Here is a 20,236-nt window from a genome sequence, read left to right as displayed (position 1 = left end):
GTGAATCCAGTCTCCGCACAGCATTCTCTCTTGATTAGGTCAATGCGTCGTCAAGGTCACCACAAAAGGGGGAGCTAAAGACTGGGATACTATTTCTATTGTGTTGCATATTCTTTGGTGGGAACGAAACTATAGCATTGTTATATTTCTTTGAACTATACTCAATTGCCAATGGTTTTCCCACTAGGAAGGTATAAATGTAACAAAAACCATACTTCCTTGAGCGGCGATTTCTTCATTCATGTAACACACATGACTCTAGGCTTCTGGGTACTACGCAATAAATACTGCGTATGAGAGACGTTGTGTCCCTTCACTTCCACATACCTACTTTACGTGGCCTGACACCTCCGCCTGTCATAACACTAAGCAACATTTTGGCGAGCACACTGGACTGAACCTTTTTGTCCTGATCAATTAAGCCTGACAGGGAAGATGATCGTTGAGCAGGCTGTCCCGGACTGGACTGAACATTTTTGTCCTGGTCTATTAAGTTTGGCAGGGAAGATGATTGTTGAGCGGGCTGCCTTGGTTGCCACAATTCATCTGGCGATGGCGAGCGAGTCGATACGGAATATTCGCTTGACAGGCGCGGAAGATCTGTCATCGCATACAGCTGCAAAAATGGATTCAAGGCATTCTGCTGGATTTGCCCTTCGCCATATCCTTGGCCATCCTCAGTTGGCTTAATTGTCCTAGTTAGTGGACTTGTTGACATTACTCAAGTTCGAAGGTAGGGACGCCTACTCACCATCCACGGTATTACCATCGACACTGCTATCTGGACATCTTGAAGACACGACTCATCCGTCGCATCATCAGCTCGAGCCATCCTATTCTCCCTAGCCATTTTGAGACATGACTCCTTCAATCGCAAGTACTGTATTTTGTTTATTTTGGCCTCCCTCTTTGATGTAATCCTGTCAGACATAACTTCGATGTATCCTGTCCTCGCTGAGTACCCCAATCCAGGAGGCTTGGCACGAACTGAGTAATAGCCAGAGTTATTCTCATTTTGCGGTGATATCTTTACTCCTCGCTGCAGGAGGCTCACATCAATCTTGCTTGGTCGAAGCTGCTTGTGGATGGGTCCATTATTCTCTTCAACATCCGACTCGTCTTTAACGTGAAGTTTCATATCAAAATTGAAAAAATGGGACTGGAGGACTGCTGAATCTAGTTCGTCAATATCATCATCGGACTCTAGATCAGTGTGCCTATGTGACGCGATGCGTTCTCTCGTAACCGCGAAGTCGGCAACTGCTTTCTTTCTGGTATAGTACTGGTCCGTGTGAAGGAACAGAAATTCAACGATCTCTTCTTGGCCCGACCTCACCGCCAGCTGGATAAATTCATCCAGTTTGTTCTCACGCGTATGAGGGTTAGTCGGCCAACCAGGCATGTTTGATGTCCCATGAATGTATCTTGACTGGTGTCTGTGATTCTTGGTCAAGAATTTGACCTCATCAAGTAGACCCTTCTCGATGCATGCTAGAAGAACACCATTTCCTATAACATATTCCTCTAGTTCGCTGAAAGTCGGATGATAGTTCCGGCCCAGTTCTAGCATGTTCCTGACGGCTATCATTCTTCCACTGGTGCAAGCATAACGGAAGGCTTGCCCCAATACTGCTGCTTTGATAATCTCCGCACGGTCGTACTTGGTGTGTGACAGTAATTTTGGGTAAAAGAGATACCGTCTGCCAATGAGCCTGGTTACATCTGAATCCTCTATATATCTCCATTGGCTCTTTGGCCAGGGTAGATGGATCATCTTGTCAATCGAAGCATACACCCCAAGATTGGGTTGGCATTTTGCCCCGTTGGGGGCCATGGTGTTCAGCACAAATTGAAGTAGACTCCTAGAATCTAGGTAATCAACATATTTCTGTATATTTCTCTTCCAAGAGCTTCCATCGCGGGCTGGGATGGGAGGGCCATATGCAGTTTCGCTTTGGGGGAAGGCAATTTCAAGGTATCTTGCACAAATACTTTTTACTTCATCAACGGCAGATTTTTCGGAGAAGTGGAGAGGTCCAACTCGGTCTGGGTGGTTTAGAAAGTCCTTCACAGTGCGGTGCATAAATTGAACAACAAGCGTGGGGCTGATTTGAGCGTCCAGCCTTTGTCCTGGTTCAAGTTCTTCCCCACGGACTAGCTCTATCAGTGGCCCACATTTCCGTCGGAGTTGACGCCAGAACTCCTTCCAGGAAATAATGTGGATGCTATTCTCGATTATTGGGTCCACCTTAGAAGAAAGAGCGGGTTCAACATCTGCTGGAACAGCCAATGCTTCCCACATCTCTTGAAGATTCATTGGCCTATCAAGGGCGGCGGATCCCGAAATCAAGATCATGGCCAAGCGGACTATCTTTATTTCTTCATCGCTAAGCCGCTCTTCCAGTTCTCGAACAATGTACTCATAGAACTTGTCGAGCCGAAGTGGGAGTCTTTTCATTGTGACCTCCAGCGTAGCGAATTTCAGCATTCCACCCGCTGCTTGGTCGTGTAGCTCCCCAAGAATCAATGTTGCCCAAAGGATCACTCCCTTTGCATTTTCTGTGAGATAAATTCGAATATTTTGGAATGCGTTCTCTTCCCGCTTAGCCGTCAGGCTGCTACGAGACTCTTTTCGACCGTCTTGTAGCTCATCATCAGAGTCATAAGCATGTATTGTCTCCTGCAGTAAACGAAGTCCTTTTTCGACGACGAGTTGCACATCAAGCTGGTTTTCGTGTTCCAGAACAACTTTGTAGGCGTTAGAGCAACGCCTACGGATGCCACTGAAATCCATTTCAATTGCAGGATCGGGGCGACTGAGTACTATCAACTTCAGCTTAGTATCTCCGATTTTTGACAGCAGATTTCCTAGAAGGGATAGGAGACTTCTGGCCCTATATGTGTGGTGGGCCTTGGAGGTATCAATAACACCAGCAGCCTCGTCAATTGCGTCGATAATGCAGATTATGGATAGACCGGTTGCACTGATTGCTCCAAGAACAGACTGTATTCTTTCTGCATCCCACGTTTGCTGTCTAGATATTGTCTGATTGCGGTAGAATGGAGTGATGACATCAAAAGCCGCCTCATTTTGCTGCAGGAGTTGATATACGATGGATTGAAGAAACGAAGAGTAGGCTATGCCGATTTCTCCACCTCGCGAGTTGAAAAACCAGTCAGTCACCATCGGAATCTCAGGGAACTTGGATCTGATGACGGTCTGGTGCCCGAAAGAACCATTCGATGGCGATCCAGTCCCTTCCGCCATAGACGCACCTTTCAGTTGCTTTTGTAAGGTTTTGGCCAACACAGATTTGCCGCTTCCCGGTTTTCCTTCAACCCATAACAGTCCTGAGGTGGCCTGTTCCCACTTTAAATACTGTTCGTGAGTCCATATCCAAGCGTTCGTGCCCGCGTCAGCATCGGCAACCTGGTCACGGCGGACATTCCACTCCGGGAAATACAGGGAGCGCAGGCATTCTACATCGAGTTAGAAATGAAGCTCAAGCTAGGTAGGCCACATACCCTCTCTCTCTGTCCTATCATTCACAGTCAGAATTTCGCCCTCCATATCTAGTTCTATCTGAGATGGATCTCCTGAGATCATCACGCGAAGCTTTAGACCTCGTGTAGCAAGCAGGCGTTCTGCCAACGTCGCCAGAGCTTTCAGAAATTCGTTCCGCGCAGATGAGTGAATATTATGCACATTGTCAAGAGCAATAACATCAGGCGCATTTAATAAAAGAAGCAGCTCCTCAAAAAGGGACCACTGAGCAATACTCTGCGTCTCGTAGCCGTCCAATTTCTCCCAAAGAAACGATTTGTGCTTCGCTTCAAGTTGAGCAAGTCGATTCTTCAGCGCCGCAGTGTCTTTGCAATCAATCATGAGCAGCTGGCATATTAAAGACCACAGAATATCCTGTTGCCCAGAACCAGTTTCATCATTGGCTTGTATACCCGGCTGCTCAGTTTGGTCACACTGGAAATAAAGCGCTCTAGCAAGGTTGTCACCAGCGCCAAACTTCAGACCTGCTGAACATTTATATCTATCTGCTAGGCAGTGGGCCACGGATGCTCCGGCGTATCTGCGGTCTGGTTGGACTTGTCGTGCGTTCAATTGGTACCAAATAATACCAAAACCACGTTGGTGCCATGTATCGTAGGGCATTGTGTGCATCAGCCATTGAAGTTGATCTGCGGATTCGAGCGAGTCATCATCGTTCAAATCCGACACTTGGACTTCTATGGTGCCAATGATGAACTTCTCCATTCGTTCCAACCCTACCCAATTGGTCAGCAAACATGAGTTTCAATTAAAGCTATGAAGTGATTAAGTGAAAGACGAACATTCCCGCTCCAGCAAATTCGCCACGCACTTCTTGATCTCCACACGAATCTCCTCTTTCTGCACATAGTTTCTTGTTGCCGCCGTGATAACTCCCAGTTTGAGCGTTTCATCAAGTCCAATACCCTCGAGACCACGGACGACGTTGAAGCGAAAGGCCTTTCCCGACTGGAAAAGCCCAGTGTGCTGCCTACGAAACATATCTGCCGTTGCCTCTGTCTCTGTGGCAATGGCCTTCAATGCTTTGGCAAGCTCGCGTAATCCGAGTCCGAAGGCGCTGAGAGATGGAATACCGGTACCAATAGAAACCAAACATTTGACGTTCTCTTCCAACTGCGCGGCATTTAGACCCCAGAGATCGGCGGCTTCTGACCAAATCTGATTGATAGGATTGTTTGCCCCGGTGGCTCCATCAACAAACGTCTCATCACTGATAGTGATCGGTTCGAAAAATGTTGTTGCAGCGGACGTGGCTCGCGCGGCCTCCCAAATCTTGGCCGTGTTCAACAAGTCCGTTCCTCGTCGCTCATTGTAGTAATTCGATAAAACAACAGTTTGACCTGTGGCTTGACTTGTCACACATACAAAACTAGCATTTGCGCGACCCATTGTAAGTCTTCGATCAACCGAATGTAAAACGGAGCCTCCTACTCACGTTTTGCAATCCTCCATGATCGAGGATTTGAATAAAGTCTCTGGGTCCATTCCATACTGCATAAGAACATCCTTGATTCCCTGTTCCATCGCTACATGGTCAAACCTACCTTGTGTCTTTCCTGTTGACAGCTTAATCCGGTGCCGAACTTGACTAAATATTCTAGGCGACAGATTTGAGTACGCCTCGATGCACGCATCAATACCAAGTTTCATTCGGCCAAGCATCAGGGCAATTAGTCCGCCAGTTGAGGTGCCACCAATCATGTCGAAGTAGTCGCATGGTTTTGGAGGGCTCAGTGGGTTAATACCTTCCATCAGACGTTTGATGATGAGAAGCATCGACAGGCCGCGGACCCCGCCCCCATCCAAGACTAAAAGACATAGGTCCTTTTTAGGAGGGGACTGTGCTGGGCTTGAGAACGCATCTAGTTGTCGTTTCATCCTTCCCTTGTGTTCCGGGTTTACGGGGAACCAGCAAAGTCAGGGGCCGGTTTAAGCGTCCTTTGGACTCGAACGAGAAAAATCAATAACAGAGGGGTCAAACGGTTCTCGCTGACGCCCACGCGCAAACGAGGCGCTCAATCTGTGTTCAGCCCGCGCTCGTACTTTAGCGTCAATTTTCCGCCACAATAACACGTCGCAGCCAATGAATATGCGAGCGGGTAGCCCATACAGATGATTATCAGAAAAACATCACTAGAGCTCCTTTAGTGACTATCCACAAGGAGATATGGAATTTGGGGAAGAATTGAAGTGGAGATTCATTATTGGCGCTGGTAGTGGCTTGTATCAACAAAATGACTTGTCGCGTCAAAGCATGGGTGCCTTCGCGCACTCTTACATCCCATGCTAATATCAGGATTTATCGGATTACTGCCGACATCAGGCTCACTTTGAATACATGCTGCTATGCGGGATAGCGGTCCAGAACCAGCTCTAACAATGACAAATGGTGGTGTACCCCAGCATGCAAATCCATCCTGGATACAGGACTCCCCGAGGCACTGCAACCTGAAAAGTAAGGCCAAACAGGCTGGCAAGCGCAAACAGTACAAACAAAAAATATAAAGAGAGTACGGAGTACTACTCCGTACTTTGTAGGCCGTAATTATTAGACCAGTTTCCGTATTCCACGCGAATACTCCGAACAAAGTAGCCCCTTTATCTCTGCAAGTTGCACCTTTCTCACTCCTCTCTCTCACTCCCACTGTCTCCCCCAAGGCACGGCTCCCCGGGTTACCGAGTTCCGGAATCACCAGGTCCGCCAGTCCTGTGCATCTATGTCCATTGCCGGCGCGTCGTACAAACAGGTTCGGATCATGATGCCATGTTTTGTTGTATGCCATGCTTCGTTGTCTTCCTCGTCGTCGGCATCGGCCGGTCGGAATATGCATTGGGGTGAGGCGGCTTCGACAGACCTGTCTAGCAGCTGCATGGTGCGTCCTTGTTCTCCGGCACTCGCAATGCCTTGGTTTGATATTGATACTTGATCTTCTTATCTTCTTCTCCCACCCGGTTCCTTACCCATGGCGACCAAGTCCACTGACTGAAACTGTCCCAGGGTCCCTATCGCGATCATAAACTTCGCCACGATTGGTGCTGCCTCTGGTTCCTTCAGCATTTCATCCTCCCCGAGCGCTGTTGAAACTCCTACTTCGTACAATTCCTCTATCATCGCGGACCACTGTTCCTCCAGCAGCTGGCACTCCAGCAGCATATGCGCACTGTCTGGTTCTCCATATCGCACACACAGCGAGGTGACTCCTTTCTCCTGATCTTCGCCAGGTAGCCTGCCGGACTGATGATCCCGGCACGGAGCTGGATTAATACCGTAGACCTTTCCAGTATACTAAATTCGCCTTTTTCGGTGTCTCGATCGGCCTCATTGTCCTCCTCGCGGTCCTTCCTCCCCTCTTCCACGATGCTTCCCATACGATTTTCGTTTTGATACCCCTCCTCGCCGCGGCGGTCAGTCGGATATAACGGTTGTGTGTGGTCTTTTCTGGGCCAGTTGTTGCTTCTTTGCGGTCTCGTCCGCAGCTTCGTTGCCGGGAATACCTTCATGTGCTGGTATCCAGCGGAGTTTCTTTCTTGGATAATTTCGAGTGCCATTTCGATGCCTCGTAACGCAGCTGCGTATACGGTAGCCGTTTCCCCGGTTCCCATATTGCAGAGCCTATTTTGGGTACCTGGACACACTGCCGCTGCTCCAATTACCCCTTGGAAACCGCTCCCATCGGTGTAGGGCCGTACTGGTTCATCCATCCGGTTCATGATCTTGTTGTATGATATCTTTGCTGTTTCCCTGTCCTCGATGTACACCTTTGGCGGCTTATTCAATCAATCAATCAATCAATCAAAGTTCAATTAACCTGTTGCAGTCTAACTAGTTGCGTATGACTATGCAGGCGCTTCATCTAGCTGAAGCAAGAACTCGAAGCCATAACGGCTGAGCCAGGACCTTCATCTCCAGGGAGAGGTGGAAGGGGGAAGGGAAAGGTGCAATGCAGAGAGAAGGGGACACTCTGCGACTGCGGGGAATGCAGGACTGATCATCTACGGATGAATTGACTTTCTTTACGTTTATTTCTTGTCTCGTTTGCATGCCGGCCGGTTTGTGGCCTTATAATTCAGGTTTCCAAGACTCGTCCTGGTGACATGGGTGGGTGTATACTGGGGATGCACCGCCATTTGGCGTCGAGGAGTAGGCTCTAGAACGCTATCCCCGCATAGCAGCATGTATGTAACAGCGAGCTACATCGGGTTAATGAGAACATCATCATCATCATAGTCTGGGATCCCCCTGGATCCCACTTACTCCTGTAAGAATTAGTCTTGAGACAGTTCCACACAATACATTGTACTCGCCTCCTCTCACACAGTCTTTGTATCTTACCCGGTTGACAGGCGTTACACGTGAGACCAGTATACCTTTACATTGATCCCACTACGCATTTTTGTCTCAACTCTCCGGCCGTAAGAGCGTTTTAACACCGCAAAACAACCAATATCAAGAGGTTGTAAAAGATGAGATAAATGCGCTGGCATACAGATTGGTATTATCTTGTTTTGCTCGCAAATTTCGTCAAATTTCGGTGTTAAATGACTTCCGTGGCCGTCAAGAATCAAAAGCCGGTATACTCCTTTTGTACGCGAAGTTGAAGGAATAAAGAGCTTTTGAAGCCAGCGAAGTCCAGCCGTTAGGACTAACTTCAAAGCGCTAATCCTCTGGGAGGTTATCGAACCAAGATTCAATAAAGACTTTGCCTTTAAAAATCACACACGGAGGAAGAACCCAACCAGAAGCATTTATACACTCAATAACAGTTACCCACTCTCGATTTCCAGGTTTTAAAAGTGATCGCCGACCGTAGTATTCACTCCTTGTAATAACCTTAGTAGTTGCAATTACTCCCATTGCAAAACCAGTCTCATCGAAGTTATAGATATCACCCGGGTCGATTCCGAATTGAAGGATTGTTTTTTCAACCAGATTAAACCACTCCCCAATGATTTTACGATCTTCACATTTCGCGCGCTCGTAGTTATATCGTTTCGAGAATCGAGAGGAGATAGAAGGATGTCTTTTCACAAATTTTGTAACCCAGTTATGGCCGACCGAAGGAACTGGTATAGTTCCACGCTTTTCGAGAAGAAGATTGTAAAGGTATACTGGTCTCAGGTGTAACGCCTGTCAACCGGGTAAGATACAAAGACTGTGTGAGAGGAGGCGAATACAATGTATTGTGTGGAACTGTCTCAAGACTAATTCTTACAGGAGTAAGTGGGATCCAGGGGGATCCCAGACTATGATGATGATGATGTTCTCATTAACCCGATGTAGCTCGCTGTTACATACATGCTGCTATGCGGGGATAGCGTTCTAGAGCCTACTCCTCGACGCCAAATGGCGGTGCATCCCCAGTATACAGCTAATACAGGCTACAAAAAGGCTACATGGTGAAAACGGCATTTCTAGATATAGTAATGTTTGACAGTGAGCAAAAAAATTTATTCATACAGAAATAAGAAAGCATAATCATAGTTGCTGCTGAACGTACCAGCCATATCGGGATCAATGCAGTCCTCTTCCGATGGGGCAAAGTAGACTCCCCCGACTACCCACACTGCGAAGGAGAGGACGAGACGCTGAACCACGTCCTCTTCCTATGTATGAGTTACGCAGATCTACGAACTAAAATCTGGGGTGCACAACGGGCACCGAGGATACTACACCAGGCACTGGGGCCAGAGAGTGCCAAGGAGACCGCACGCCTCCTGCTGGCTACAGGGCGTCTGCAGTACCTCCTACCCCCATCGCCAATCCCAGACGACGACGAGACCGACACCGATCATTGAAATAATAACCAACAGCGCACACACACTACCTCTCGGTCCAAAACGGGACAACAACGGCCCTCTCACAAGGAACCATACGCACGCGGCAAAGGATCAAACCTGATGGGGAAGGCACCTCCAGGGGAAGCACACAGCGCGTGACTCCGTTAATTTACCGCACTTCTGATCCGCGCTTACTATTCGCACCTTGATACAAAAGACGACGTGAGCCGTGGCAGTGGGGATTCTGGCAGGCTTTCTTGATAGAGGGGAACAACGGGCACACAACGGGGGACAGAGACATACCAGGGCAGAGAAAAGCAAAGCCAAACTGAGACTGAGGAGCGGAAGCAACGCGCCGAACCAAAACAACCGCACAAACTGGGTAGACAATGGGCACTCGTGAAGGTCAAGGCAGACCGCGCAACAACAGGCAGGGGACGGAAAGGCGGTTACAAGGGGACGGGATGGAACAGGATGGACCATGTATTATCAAGAAAGCCTAGCTAGAAGACGCTGCTTCGGCTGTTGTCGACTCGGAAAGAGCCCCGAAAGGCGGCTGATACTCGAGTATAATGCATCTCTCTCTCTCTCTCTCTCTCTCTCTCTTAGTCGCTGCTGAACAAAAGCAAAAGATATAGTAAGAATAGAGAAAAGAAAAACGCAAATTTGACTCATCCGTGGCTTGTCCTCCAGGGCTGCAGCATAGTAATGATTTAGAGACTCTTCGTGGCAAGAATTGCGTCACAGATATCAGCTCCAAGCACAGTTCCAGCGTCAGTGTCACGAGTGGAGGTATCACCGGAGTCAAACGTCTTGTCTTGCACAAGGAATTCAGGGAGCTCCGATCCTGAAACCCAACGGGTTAATGTAACCAGTGTTGACCGGTTGAGGTACTCGCCGGCAGACGGCCAAAAACGCGTGGCCTCAACCTTTTTCGCAACGGCGTCACTGGCTCCTCGGCTCTTTGTATTTAGGTACGCAATCATGAAACAGGAGTACAAATACCGTCGGCGAGGACGGTTATCGGAAACGAACGTCAATTGCTTGTTGTCAATGTCCTATTATATCATTAATATAATACTCAACTCTAGCTTTTGCAATACTGACCTTCAGTTTCATATGGGATCCATCCGAGGTACCGATGATGTTCTCATTCTTTGATTCGTCCAAAACAACACACCTCCATTGAGTTGGACTTTTCATTGGGCCGGGCATAGGTACAATCGCGATGGTACCTTGGTCGAAAAGCAGCTCAATATTGTCTGCTAGTGTGATACTTAATTTGTATGAGTCAGTCATTTCCTTGGCCACAAAGAGAACATTCTTACCATTGCGGGGGTCATCAAGAACTCCATCGCTGACTCCGAATAGCTGAGAAACTTCCTTAGATGTAGTAGATTTGGGTACAAGATGGGCAGCTTTGATATTTTTCTGGCGAAATACAGTGTCTAACACATGACACCACCCAAAGCCAGGGTGACAATGCTCATTGACACCGTAGTACGTATAAACTTCCCTCTTGAACGTAGATAGATCAAACTTGGGACCCTTCTGTTTTGCACTTGCACCCAGCACACGGGAGATTATGGCGTCACGGTAAGCATGCTCGAGTAGGCTTTGGTCAACCGGTCCTTCAATCCTCTGACGTTTCACTGAAACCTCTTCATCAATGTCTTCGATTATCAATGGGCGTTGTGCCTTTAGAACTTGAATGGTCGATGACGACGAACGGAAGGACTTCAAGGAGGGTTGGATTTCTCGCTGAAAGGCGTTGTGGGAGATCTTTTCGGTCTGTCTTGCTTCGTTGAGGCCGTCTTGGACACATCGCATGTACTCAAGTTCACTTTCCATTGCCGCAAGTTTCACGTCAAGAATATCGGAGCTTGCCGACTCAACTGACATCTCAGAAAGGCGGGATACTGCAATCACAGACCTTTGCTTGTGAGTCCGTAGCGCTGACTGACGAGAAGGTGTCATGAGAGACGATATTCTTTCGGGGATCTCGGGGGGCTCGGCAGGCTTGTTCAGGGTAGACCTTGCCAACTCCCATGGGACTAAGAAAATTTTGGTCCCATATCCTGGTCCCATGGGAGTAAAATCACTCCCATGGGACTAGGCTAAGCCTATTTAGGGAATTATATTACCTAAATAGGCAGTGATAGTCGGGCTTGGCATTAATTTTGACCGCCAAGACTTTCTCATGGGAGTGGGTCCATGGGAGTTGGCAAGGTCTAGTTCAGGGTTGACATGTTGGCGGTATGACAGAGAAACATGAGAGTAGACTGCGACATCGCCCGTCCATGGGCACCTCCCAGGTGCCCATCGCCTGTCCACGGTGGGCGGTGGGCTATTTGGATTTTCGAGTGCCCGTCCATAACGCCCAAGGCCACTGGGCATGCCCACGATGCCCACCATTTAGACCTGGCACTCACCCGCCCCGCGGGTCCGAGATTAGGAACCTCCACCCGCACCTCAGAGGGTCAGGGTCCAACCTTACCGACCCTGACCCTGACCCTGACCTAGACTGCGACATCGCCCGTCCATGGGCACCTAGGAGGTGCCCAAGGCCCGTCCACGGTGGGCCTTGGGCTATTTGGATTTTCGAGTGCCCGTCCATAACGCCCAAGGCCCACGGGCATGCCCACGGCGGGCATGCCCACGATGCCCACCATTGCATAAAGTCACCCAAAATGGACGTATAACTCGCTGACTTTGCATAATAAATAACTGTTATTTACACCTGTTTTGCCAACTCCATGTAAAATGGCAGTTTTAATCTATAACATCTATAAATTTTACTGAAATATCTATATATATAAGAAACTAATATATATATGATACGAATTGGAATAAAATTTTAATCGAAATATATCATGTTGTGTGGTATTTTTATTAACTTATTAAATCATACTGTAACAGCTTGAAGATATATATTCAAGTCAGTGGTACATGCCTGGCATTTTCCATAAGTAAAATACTACTTATAGATTCTACTTTATCTCTTACTCTGGTATATTTCTTATAGGTAGATCGAAAGATAATTAGTATAATTCTTATTTTATAAGCTTATATCACTAAATTCTGTCAATTATATCACTCAAAGACTTGTGTTATTATTCTGGGAGTTTTAAATCCTTCGATTGTAACTCAAGATAGGCGTTTAGGTATGTTCCCATGGGTGTGCCCACGGGCGTACCCACGGGTATACCTATGGACAAAGACACTTATAGCCAATCAGCTTATAATATATAGTGGGTCTACACTCAATTTACGATCTATCAGATCTATACAAAGCACCCCTTTTACTAGTAATCCTCGTTTTACACGGTCGCAAGTTACCTATTGTAAGTTCAGATCACTCACTCTCCTATAGTCGTTATATTATCCCTTATATCATATTAACCATGTCCCAACCTAGTAGACTGCGACATCGCCCATGGACGGGCGGGTGGGCAGTGCCCACGGGCCTTATATAAGCGGGCGATGGGCACTATCAATACGCCCATGGACGGGCCCTACCCTTAGGGCCCATTGTCCATGGACCCCGTGGGCGCCCGTGGGCCTTTTTAGTAAGCAAAATTAGCGCAACACGTGATTTTTATTGACAGATTTCAAAATATTTCAACTAAATTTATATTTTTTATATATTTACAATCATAATTCCGGATTTTTAATAAGATATATATAAATATATATACTATAATTTACTATATATCTAATTTTTATATATATTTAAGACAACTTTATATAATGGTGGGCATCGTGGGCATGCCCGCCGTGGGCATGCCCGTGGGCCTTGGGCGTTATGGACGGGCACTCGAAAATCTAAATAGCCCAAGGCCCACCGTGGACGGGCGATGTCGCAGTCTACAACCTAGTGCCTATACCGCAGGGCCTTCTTCACTTCCTCCGAGCTCCCAACCAGACCTCTCCTACGTCGCCGATATATTTGATCCTAACCTTGATCCAAATATTGATCCCAGTCTCTTCAACAGCCAACAGACTTCTATCTCACTGATAGAGTCCGAGTTCACTCAACCGGCTATTCTTGATTGCTCTCTTAAACGCGTCGGCCCCGATCGGAGAAAGCAGTTTATCCTCTACGACGCGATGAACAACGCGTCCAAAGTAAAGTTTATCGAGTGGTGGTGTACCACAGTACGCGGCAGCAGTACTGAGACACAACAAAGGCTACGATGGGATGCAAAACATATATCAGATGTCTGGGAGAACTTCGACCAGGTAGCACATTATATTACAGGCGAACCTTTGGTTATATGTCGGACGTGTGGGGTTACATTGCCTCATCCAAGTACAAAGCAAAGCGGCACCAATACACTCAAGCGGTATCTAGCCTCAGGTAAATGCCAAAAGGGTGGTAAAAGCAAGGCTACACAACAGTCGATTAAGGAGACCATGCAGTATATACCGGTAAGTCTTATATTATTATACCCTTCAAGATAACTAATATATTATATATTAGGCACTGGAGTTATCTTATAACTCAAAATTCTCGAATGATGAATGGGAAAGAGAGCAGATTGAATGTCTTACCAGTCTGAACCTCCCTTTCCGGATACTTGAGAGGAAGCAATTTGCTTCCTTGATTCGAATGGCACAAAAGGCTCCAGCTGAGCCCACTTTACTCTATCCTCGCACTGCTCAACGCCGGCTCAAGAAATTGGTCGACGAGGAGCAACATTCAATTCTCGCTACCTTACCACAAGATACGAAGCTCTCAATTGCCCTCGACTGCTGGACATCGCCTTTTCAGCAGGTATTCATGGCAATCACAGGGTACTTTATCGACCGAGACTGGAATTACCGTGAGCTCCTACTTGGTTTCGAACCACTTGATGGGGCGCATTCTGGTGTGAATCTAAGTGAAGTGCTTATAGAGATCTTTAAGAAGCTTGATATTACTGATCGTGTGTTAGCGATTATATCAGATAACGCGTCAAATAACACAACTTTGGTATAGGTAGTTCAAGACTCTATTGACTCCCTTGAACTACCGAATAGCCCGGTGGTTGTTCGAATCCCTTGTCTTGTATATGTTATCCAGCTAAGCCTTCGCGAGCTACTTGGATCGGTGAAGGCCGATCCCCAGAATGATACCACAGATCGGAATGTTTCTGATGTCTAAGCCCAAGCCCAAGCTCGATCGCTCTGTGCTTCACAGAGTGAATAAGTCATTGTACAAACCCTTGTCAAGGTAAGTGTATCACTTTGTTTATCACTTAATATATCTAATAACTATCTAGATTCGAGGGCTTGCTGTGTTTATTAATGCAAGCCCCCAACGTCGCGATGATTTCTTCCGTCTCCAGACCAATAGAGCAAAACTTGCGCCTATCTAAGATATCCGCACCCGCTGGAATTCTACCTTCTTGATGCTTCGTCGTGCGAAACGCCTCAGCAAGCCCTGCGATAAATACTGTGATAATATTGGGACTCAGAAATACAAACTCAGTAAGGCAGAATAGCGGCAGGTCGACTACCTTCTGTATATCACAGAGCCGTTCTATCGCTTTACCACAGTGCTTTTAAAGACCAAAGAGATAACAGTACATCATGTTTTTGGTATTTATAACGCCCTCTTTAAGCACTTCGAGAAATCGATTGCACGACTCACTCCGAAAACCATACCTTGGAAGAAGGCGATGCTACAAGCCCTCAATGCTGGGATGGCAAAGCTTACCTCTTACTATACAAAGACAAAAGAGATCTATAGTAGTCTCTACGCGATTGGAACAATTCTTACACCCCAGTATAAGCTTCACTTCTTCTCAAGTAAGGCGTGGGGTACATCGGAGAACGACACAAACTGGAGTGATCAGTATAAGGAAACGCTTCGCCAGTTCATAGCTCCTTACGCCCAAAGATACACTCAGACACAGTCCCTACGAGAAGAGTAACCCCCTAAGCGTCACTCAGCCAGTACAAGTGACCTAGACGCCCTCCTTGACCTTCTGCCTCATATCCACTCTGATCCATCAACGTCGGAGTACGAACTTGCTAGATACCTTGAAAAGCGTACGTTATATTCACTGTTATTACGAGCGGGAATACTAATACCTATGATAGTAAGGAGAAAGGTCGATCCTTTACAATTCTGGAAGGAATATGAGAATGAATTCCCAATTCTTTCAAGTGTTGCTCGCGACATTCTCTCTATTCCTGCAACAGGCGCTGGAGTTGAACGTCTTTTCAATTCAGCACGGGATGTCTACCACTACCGACGTGGGCGGCTGAGTGCGAAGACAGTCCAGGATATCATGATGTTCCGGTGTAAAACCCAGTTCGATATTGAAATAGAAGAACTACCCGATGAGGATACGTCCTTGGATTCAATACAAGAAGCAGACGAACAGAGAGAGGCTGAGCTTACCACTGATATACCTGAACCAATCAGCGATGGTGAGGATTCCGAGGATAATGATCCTGTTGGACTGATCGAGCATGAGTTTATAATGGAGAGTCAGCTTCCTCGTCCTTCTATAGTGCTAAGTACGCGGAAGCGACAGAGAAGTGAGCTAGTCGACAGCGAAGATGAGAGCAGTCCTTATCTCCCTCATTATAGAGATAAGGGTAGCACTCAAAAGCGCCCTGGTTTAAGAGAAGCAAGGAAGCGTAGCAAACCCAATGATGATCAATTTGTATCGTATTAGTGTGAATGTATGAATATAATGAATGCCTAAGCTATTATACAAAGGCCTCCAAGGCTTATTTCTGACCCCGGTCAAAAAAGTGACAATGTGTCAAGTTGTTGTATAAAGGCTTCTAAAGCTCATTTCTGACCTCGGTCAGAAAATTGACTGTGGTGTTAAGTCATTGTACAAAGGCTTCCACAGTTCATTTTTCTGACCGAGGTCAGAAAATTGACAGTAGTATCAAGTCATTGTACATGTAATCGAATTACTCAAAAATACAGAGAAAAAATGCACAAATAATGCAGGTCACGAGGTCAAGAAATTCTGCTTACTAAAAAGGCCCATGGGCGCCCACGGTGTCCATGGACAATGGGCCCTAAGGGTAGGGCCCGTCCATGGGCGTATGGATAGTGCCCATCGCCCGCTTACATAAGGCCCGTGGGCACTGCCCACCCGCCCGTCCATGGGCGATGTCGCAGTCTAGCCACAATACCAGCGAGGAACAGGAAAGCTAAGTATCCACAAACTACTCGCACAAGCTGTATATATAACCAAGCTCATTTCTCTACTTAGAACTAACTAATAGATAATCTACTAGGGTCAGAGAGCGCCTACCTAAGTATTCACGCAGAGTACTTGGGAACAGAAGCTTCTAAATCTAGTCACAGTGTCGCATTTACCTTTCCTATTCCTCGAGTATCAAGAGTTCTATGATCTTATCTCGTACGCATGACTAGCCCCTAGAATACCGACCATTCCTTCTAGGAAGGTAATCCGTACAAGGCTTCGTGAATTTGTCACCGAAAACCAAAAAACTACTCTCCGAAGCCTACCACCAGACGCAAAGCTATCTCTAGCACTTGACTGCTGGACGTCGCCATTCCAGTAAGCATTTATGGCGATAACAGCATATTTCCTTGATCGGAACTGGGACTATCACGAAGTCCTTCTTGGTTTTGAGCCGCTTTCCGGTACACATTCAGGGGCCGACCTTAGTGAGGTTGTCGTACGGAATCTACAACAGCATCAAATCCTCGATCGAGTGCTGGCGATTACGACAGACAATGCGTCTAATAATACTACGCTTATAGCTGTCGTTAACGATACAATACAGGCTCTAAAGCTCAACACCAAGTCCGCAACACCAAGTCCGCAATTATCCAAGTCCCTTGCATTGCATATATGATTCAACTCAGTCTGAATGATCTGCTTGGGAAGATAAAGGCTTCACCAAAGAACGACACCGCGGAGCTCGAGTGGAAAGAGGATCGCGTATGAGCCTGTAACGTATAAAGATCCTTACAACCTGGAGACTGACAATACGGGAGTCATCTGATATAGGACCAATATATAATCAGCCAAGTATCGTGATCTGATCGTGAGGGGTTCGTCACATGACGGCCACGTCAGTTGATCAGATGGTTTATCCTATAGTCTGGGATCCCCCTGGATCCCACTTACTCCTGTAAGAATTAGTCTTGAGACAGCTCCACACAATACATTGTATTTGTCTTAGACTTCGGCACAACCCACTCTAACCCGGACCCAACCCAACCCAACCCAACCCAAAATGGGTTTTGGGTCCATTGCTTCGACCCAACGATGGCTTTTGGGTTATAGCTCATAACCCAAAACCCATTGGGTAACCCATTGGGGCCCCAATATAGTGTAAACCAGACAAACAGACTTCTAGCGTGTAACTGTATAATTAATGCATTTTTTGCTTGTAATATTGAGTATTTTACTTACAGCGCTCTTCTAGAAAAAATGGAGAATAAATCAAATAATTAAACCAGGATGTATTTCTCTAATATTGCTCAAAATCCTCATCTGCCCTGCTCTTACGCTTCCTCCCTGAGGCCCGTCTCTGAGTTGTAGTCTCTGGTAACTCTGGCTCTGTCACCTCTATATCTATATCTATTAAATAAGGAGATATCTCTCGCAGTCTATTATCTACTCCTTCTTCCTCTTCATTATCACTAATCAGGTCAAGCTCAGCATCCTCTGTATATTCATCGTTCTGCTCCTTCGCTGACTCAATCTCAGCTAGTGTAAAGAACTGCTCAAGCTGCTTTGCCTCAGAATCCTTAATATTGAATCTTGTTGCACATAGAAACAACATAAGCTCCTCGATTGTTTCGGACTTCAGACGACCACGGCGGTAGTGACAAACATCCCGAGCAGTATTGAAGAGCCGTTCGACACCAGCACCAGTTGCTGGGATAGAGAGAATATCGCGAGCAAGTAACGCAATCGCAGGGAAACGAGATTGGTTCTCCCGCCAGAATTGAAGAGGTTCAATATCAATTAGATCTAGTAGTCTAAATATATTAGTATTATCCTGTATAGGGAAGAAATAGATCATAAATATACCACTATCGAGATATTGAGTCATCTCATCACCAGCTGGTTTTGCGGATATCTTGTCACTCTTTAGCATCATGTTCAGCCTAGAACTAGATGATGCTATTGTTGGAGTATTAGTCGATCCTTGATTCATTGTAAGGCGCTCTTGATACGGAATCAATAATTCCTGGAATGATTTCCGGTAGGTATCACGCCAGTGAGGCTCCCAATTATCAGATAGAAAGAACTGAAATCTGCTGTTAGGTGCCAGCATTGTCCCAACTGCATAGATATGTCCTTTAAGATTGTCGGTTTGAGAGTAGTACTCATCAAGTTTCAAGCGACCAGCTATGAGTGCTTTGAGCATGTCTGATTTCCATGGAACACGCTTGCGTTTAAGCAGCGCCTCTGCTTCAAAAAAGTGATCAAAGAGGGCATTGTAAATCTTAAAGACAAGATGTGTGGTGACCTCCTTTGTCTTCGAGAGCTCTGTTGTGTAGTCAAAGAATGGCCGAGTGATTTGTAGAAGATAGTCAATTTGACGCCATTCTTGAGTATCAAGCAACATCTCCTCACAGTTATACTCCTCACAGAAGGGCTGGAAGAAACTACGTAGTCTCTTTGCACGACGAAGCATCAAGAAGGTAGAATTCCACCGAGTCCTCACGTCCTGGATTGGAACAAGCTGGGATCCCTTTTCTTGAAGTCGGAGAAAGGCCGCCTGGCGTTGCGGACTTGCATGGATATACACAGCAAGATAACGGACCTTGTTTAAGGTGTATGAGATCCTCCGTGTCTGGTGCTGAGCATTTACCTTTGCTGCAGATGACTTCTGGTCAGTCCACTTTGTTTCTGCATTCTCATTTAGAGGGATAGCCTTTAAACAATCAAGGAGCTGGTTCAAACAAAGCTGGATAACATGGGCAAGACAGGGTATTCGGATTACTGTCACATCGCTAGAGAGCGCCTGCTGAATAGCCTCAACCATTGTCTTGTTGTTGGTTGTATTATCAGTTGTGACTCCAAATACCCGATCCTGGATCTTGTGCTCAACTAGAGTTTCAAGGAGTACACCACTTAGATTTAAACCGGTATGGGAGCTATAAAGTGGTTTAAATCCAAGTAGAACTTCTTGGTATACCCAGTTACTATCAACAAAATAGCCAGTGATAGCCATGAACGCCTGGTTATATGGAGAAGTCCAGCAATCTAATGCGATCGAGATTTTTGCGTCGTTGGGTAGTGTTTGGAGGATAGATTTCTGTCGTTCTATGATCATATCACGTAAACGACGACGTATTGTGGTAGCAGAGGGTATCGGAGGGAGAGATGGTGCAGAGCGGGCTAATCGGAATAGCTTGTGAAATGTTGGATGTTCGATGAGGTGGAATGGAAGTCGATTGAGGGTGAGAAATTGGAGAAGATGCTCTTCCTATGCCGATTGTGAAAAAGGAGCCTCTGGTAAGCCGTGATCCTATATATCCAGGGGTGTTAGGGAAATCAGATAGCTAAATAAAGAGGTAAGGAGATACTACTTTTTGAAGGAACTGGGTAATTTCTCCTTTCCTTCCCTGTTGAGCTTTGCGACAGCCTGCTGTCTTTAAATGCTTCAACATTGTTGATGTACCATGATAGCCCTTTCCGCTAGGTGATGGAGAATGAGGATGCTCTAGGATCTTTGAGCAGCGCTTACACATCACCTTTGGCGCACCATCTTTGGTATAGGCAACTTGGTCGAAGTTGCTCCATATATTTGAATTGCGATTTGAATCCCAGGAAATCTTGCTTTTCTGCCCATAGTCGGTTTGTAGCCACCACTCAACCTATTCTTTATATGCCATATTGTCATAAAGCACATATGCCTTTCTCCGATCGGGGCCAACGCGAGTAAGAG

At 46.5% G+C, this 20,236-nt stretch overlaps 4 protein-coding genes across 4 annotated transcripts; 1 reads left to right on the top strand and 3 right to left on the bottom strand.

Annotated features, from left to right (window-relative positions):
* Nucleotides 1-313: 313 nt before the first annotated feature.
* On the bottom strand, nucleotides 314-5,443 carry N7479_003866 (uncharacterized protein; the record flags this gene model as incomplete). Its single annotated transcript, XM_057251563.1, has 5 exons — nucleotides 314-685; nucleotides 752-3,480; nucleotides 3,526-4,281; nucleotides 4,348-4,934; nucleotides 5,001-5,443. 5 exons carry the CDS (start codon nucleotides 5,441-5,443, stop codon nucleotides 314-316), a joined length of 4,887 nt encoding a protein of 1,628 aa, XP_057110888.1.
* Nucleotides 5,444-6,254: 811 nt separating this feature from the next.
* Nucleotides 6,255-7,168, bottom strand: N7479_003865 (uncharacterized protein; the record flags this gene model as incomplete). The annotated part of the gene is made up of 3 exons (XM_057251562.1): nucleotides 6,255-6,469; nucleotides 6,527-6,701; nucleotides 6,752-7,168. 3 exons carry the CDS (start codon nucleotides 7,166-7,168, stop codon nucleotides 6,255-6,257), a joined length of 807 nt encoding a protein of 268 aa, XP_057110887.1.
* A 1,741-nt stretch (nucleotides 7,169-8,909) lies between these two features.
* N7479_003864 (uncharacterized protein) lies at nucleotides 8,910-9,361 on the top strand (the record flags this gene model as incomplete). Its single annotated transcript, XM_057251561.1, has 2 exons — nucleotides 8,910-8,926; nucleotides 9,067-9,361. 2 exons carry the CDS (start codon nucleotides 8,910-8,912, stop codon nucleotides 9,359-9,361), a joined length of 312 nt encoding a protein of 103 aa, XP_057110886.1.
* A 695-nt stretch (nucleotides 9,362-10,056) lies between these two features.
* On the bottom strand, nucleotides 10,057-11,395 carry N7479_003863 (HNH endonuclease signature motif containing protein; the record flags this gene model as incomplete). Its single annotated transcript, XM_057251560.1, has 2 exons — nucleotides 10,057-10,401; nucleotides 10,451-11,395. Coding segments are annotated over 2 exons (1,290 nt in total), but the record flags the coding sequence as incomplete, so codon positions are not given.
* Between the last annotated feature and the right edge of the window lie 8,841 nt (nucleotides 11,396-20,236).

This window comes from Penicillium vulpinum (genome assembly GCF_028829585.1).
Source record: "Penicillium vulpinum strain IBT 29486 chromosome Unknown utg000002l_segment0_segment0, whole genome shotgun sequence".
NCBI classification, from domain to species: Eukaryota; Fungi; Ascomycota; class Eurotiomycetes; order Eurotiales; family Aspergillaceae; genus Penicillium; species Penicillium vulpinum.
This window is presented reverse-complemented; position numbering and strand designations above follow the sequence as displayed.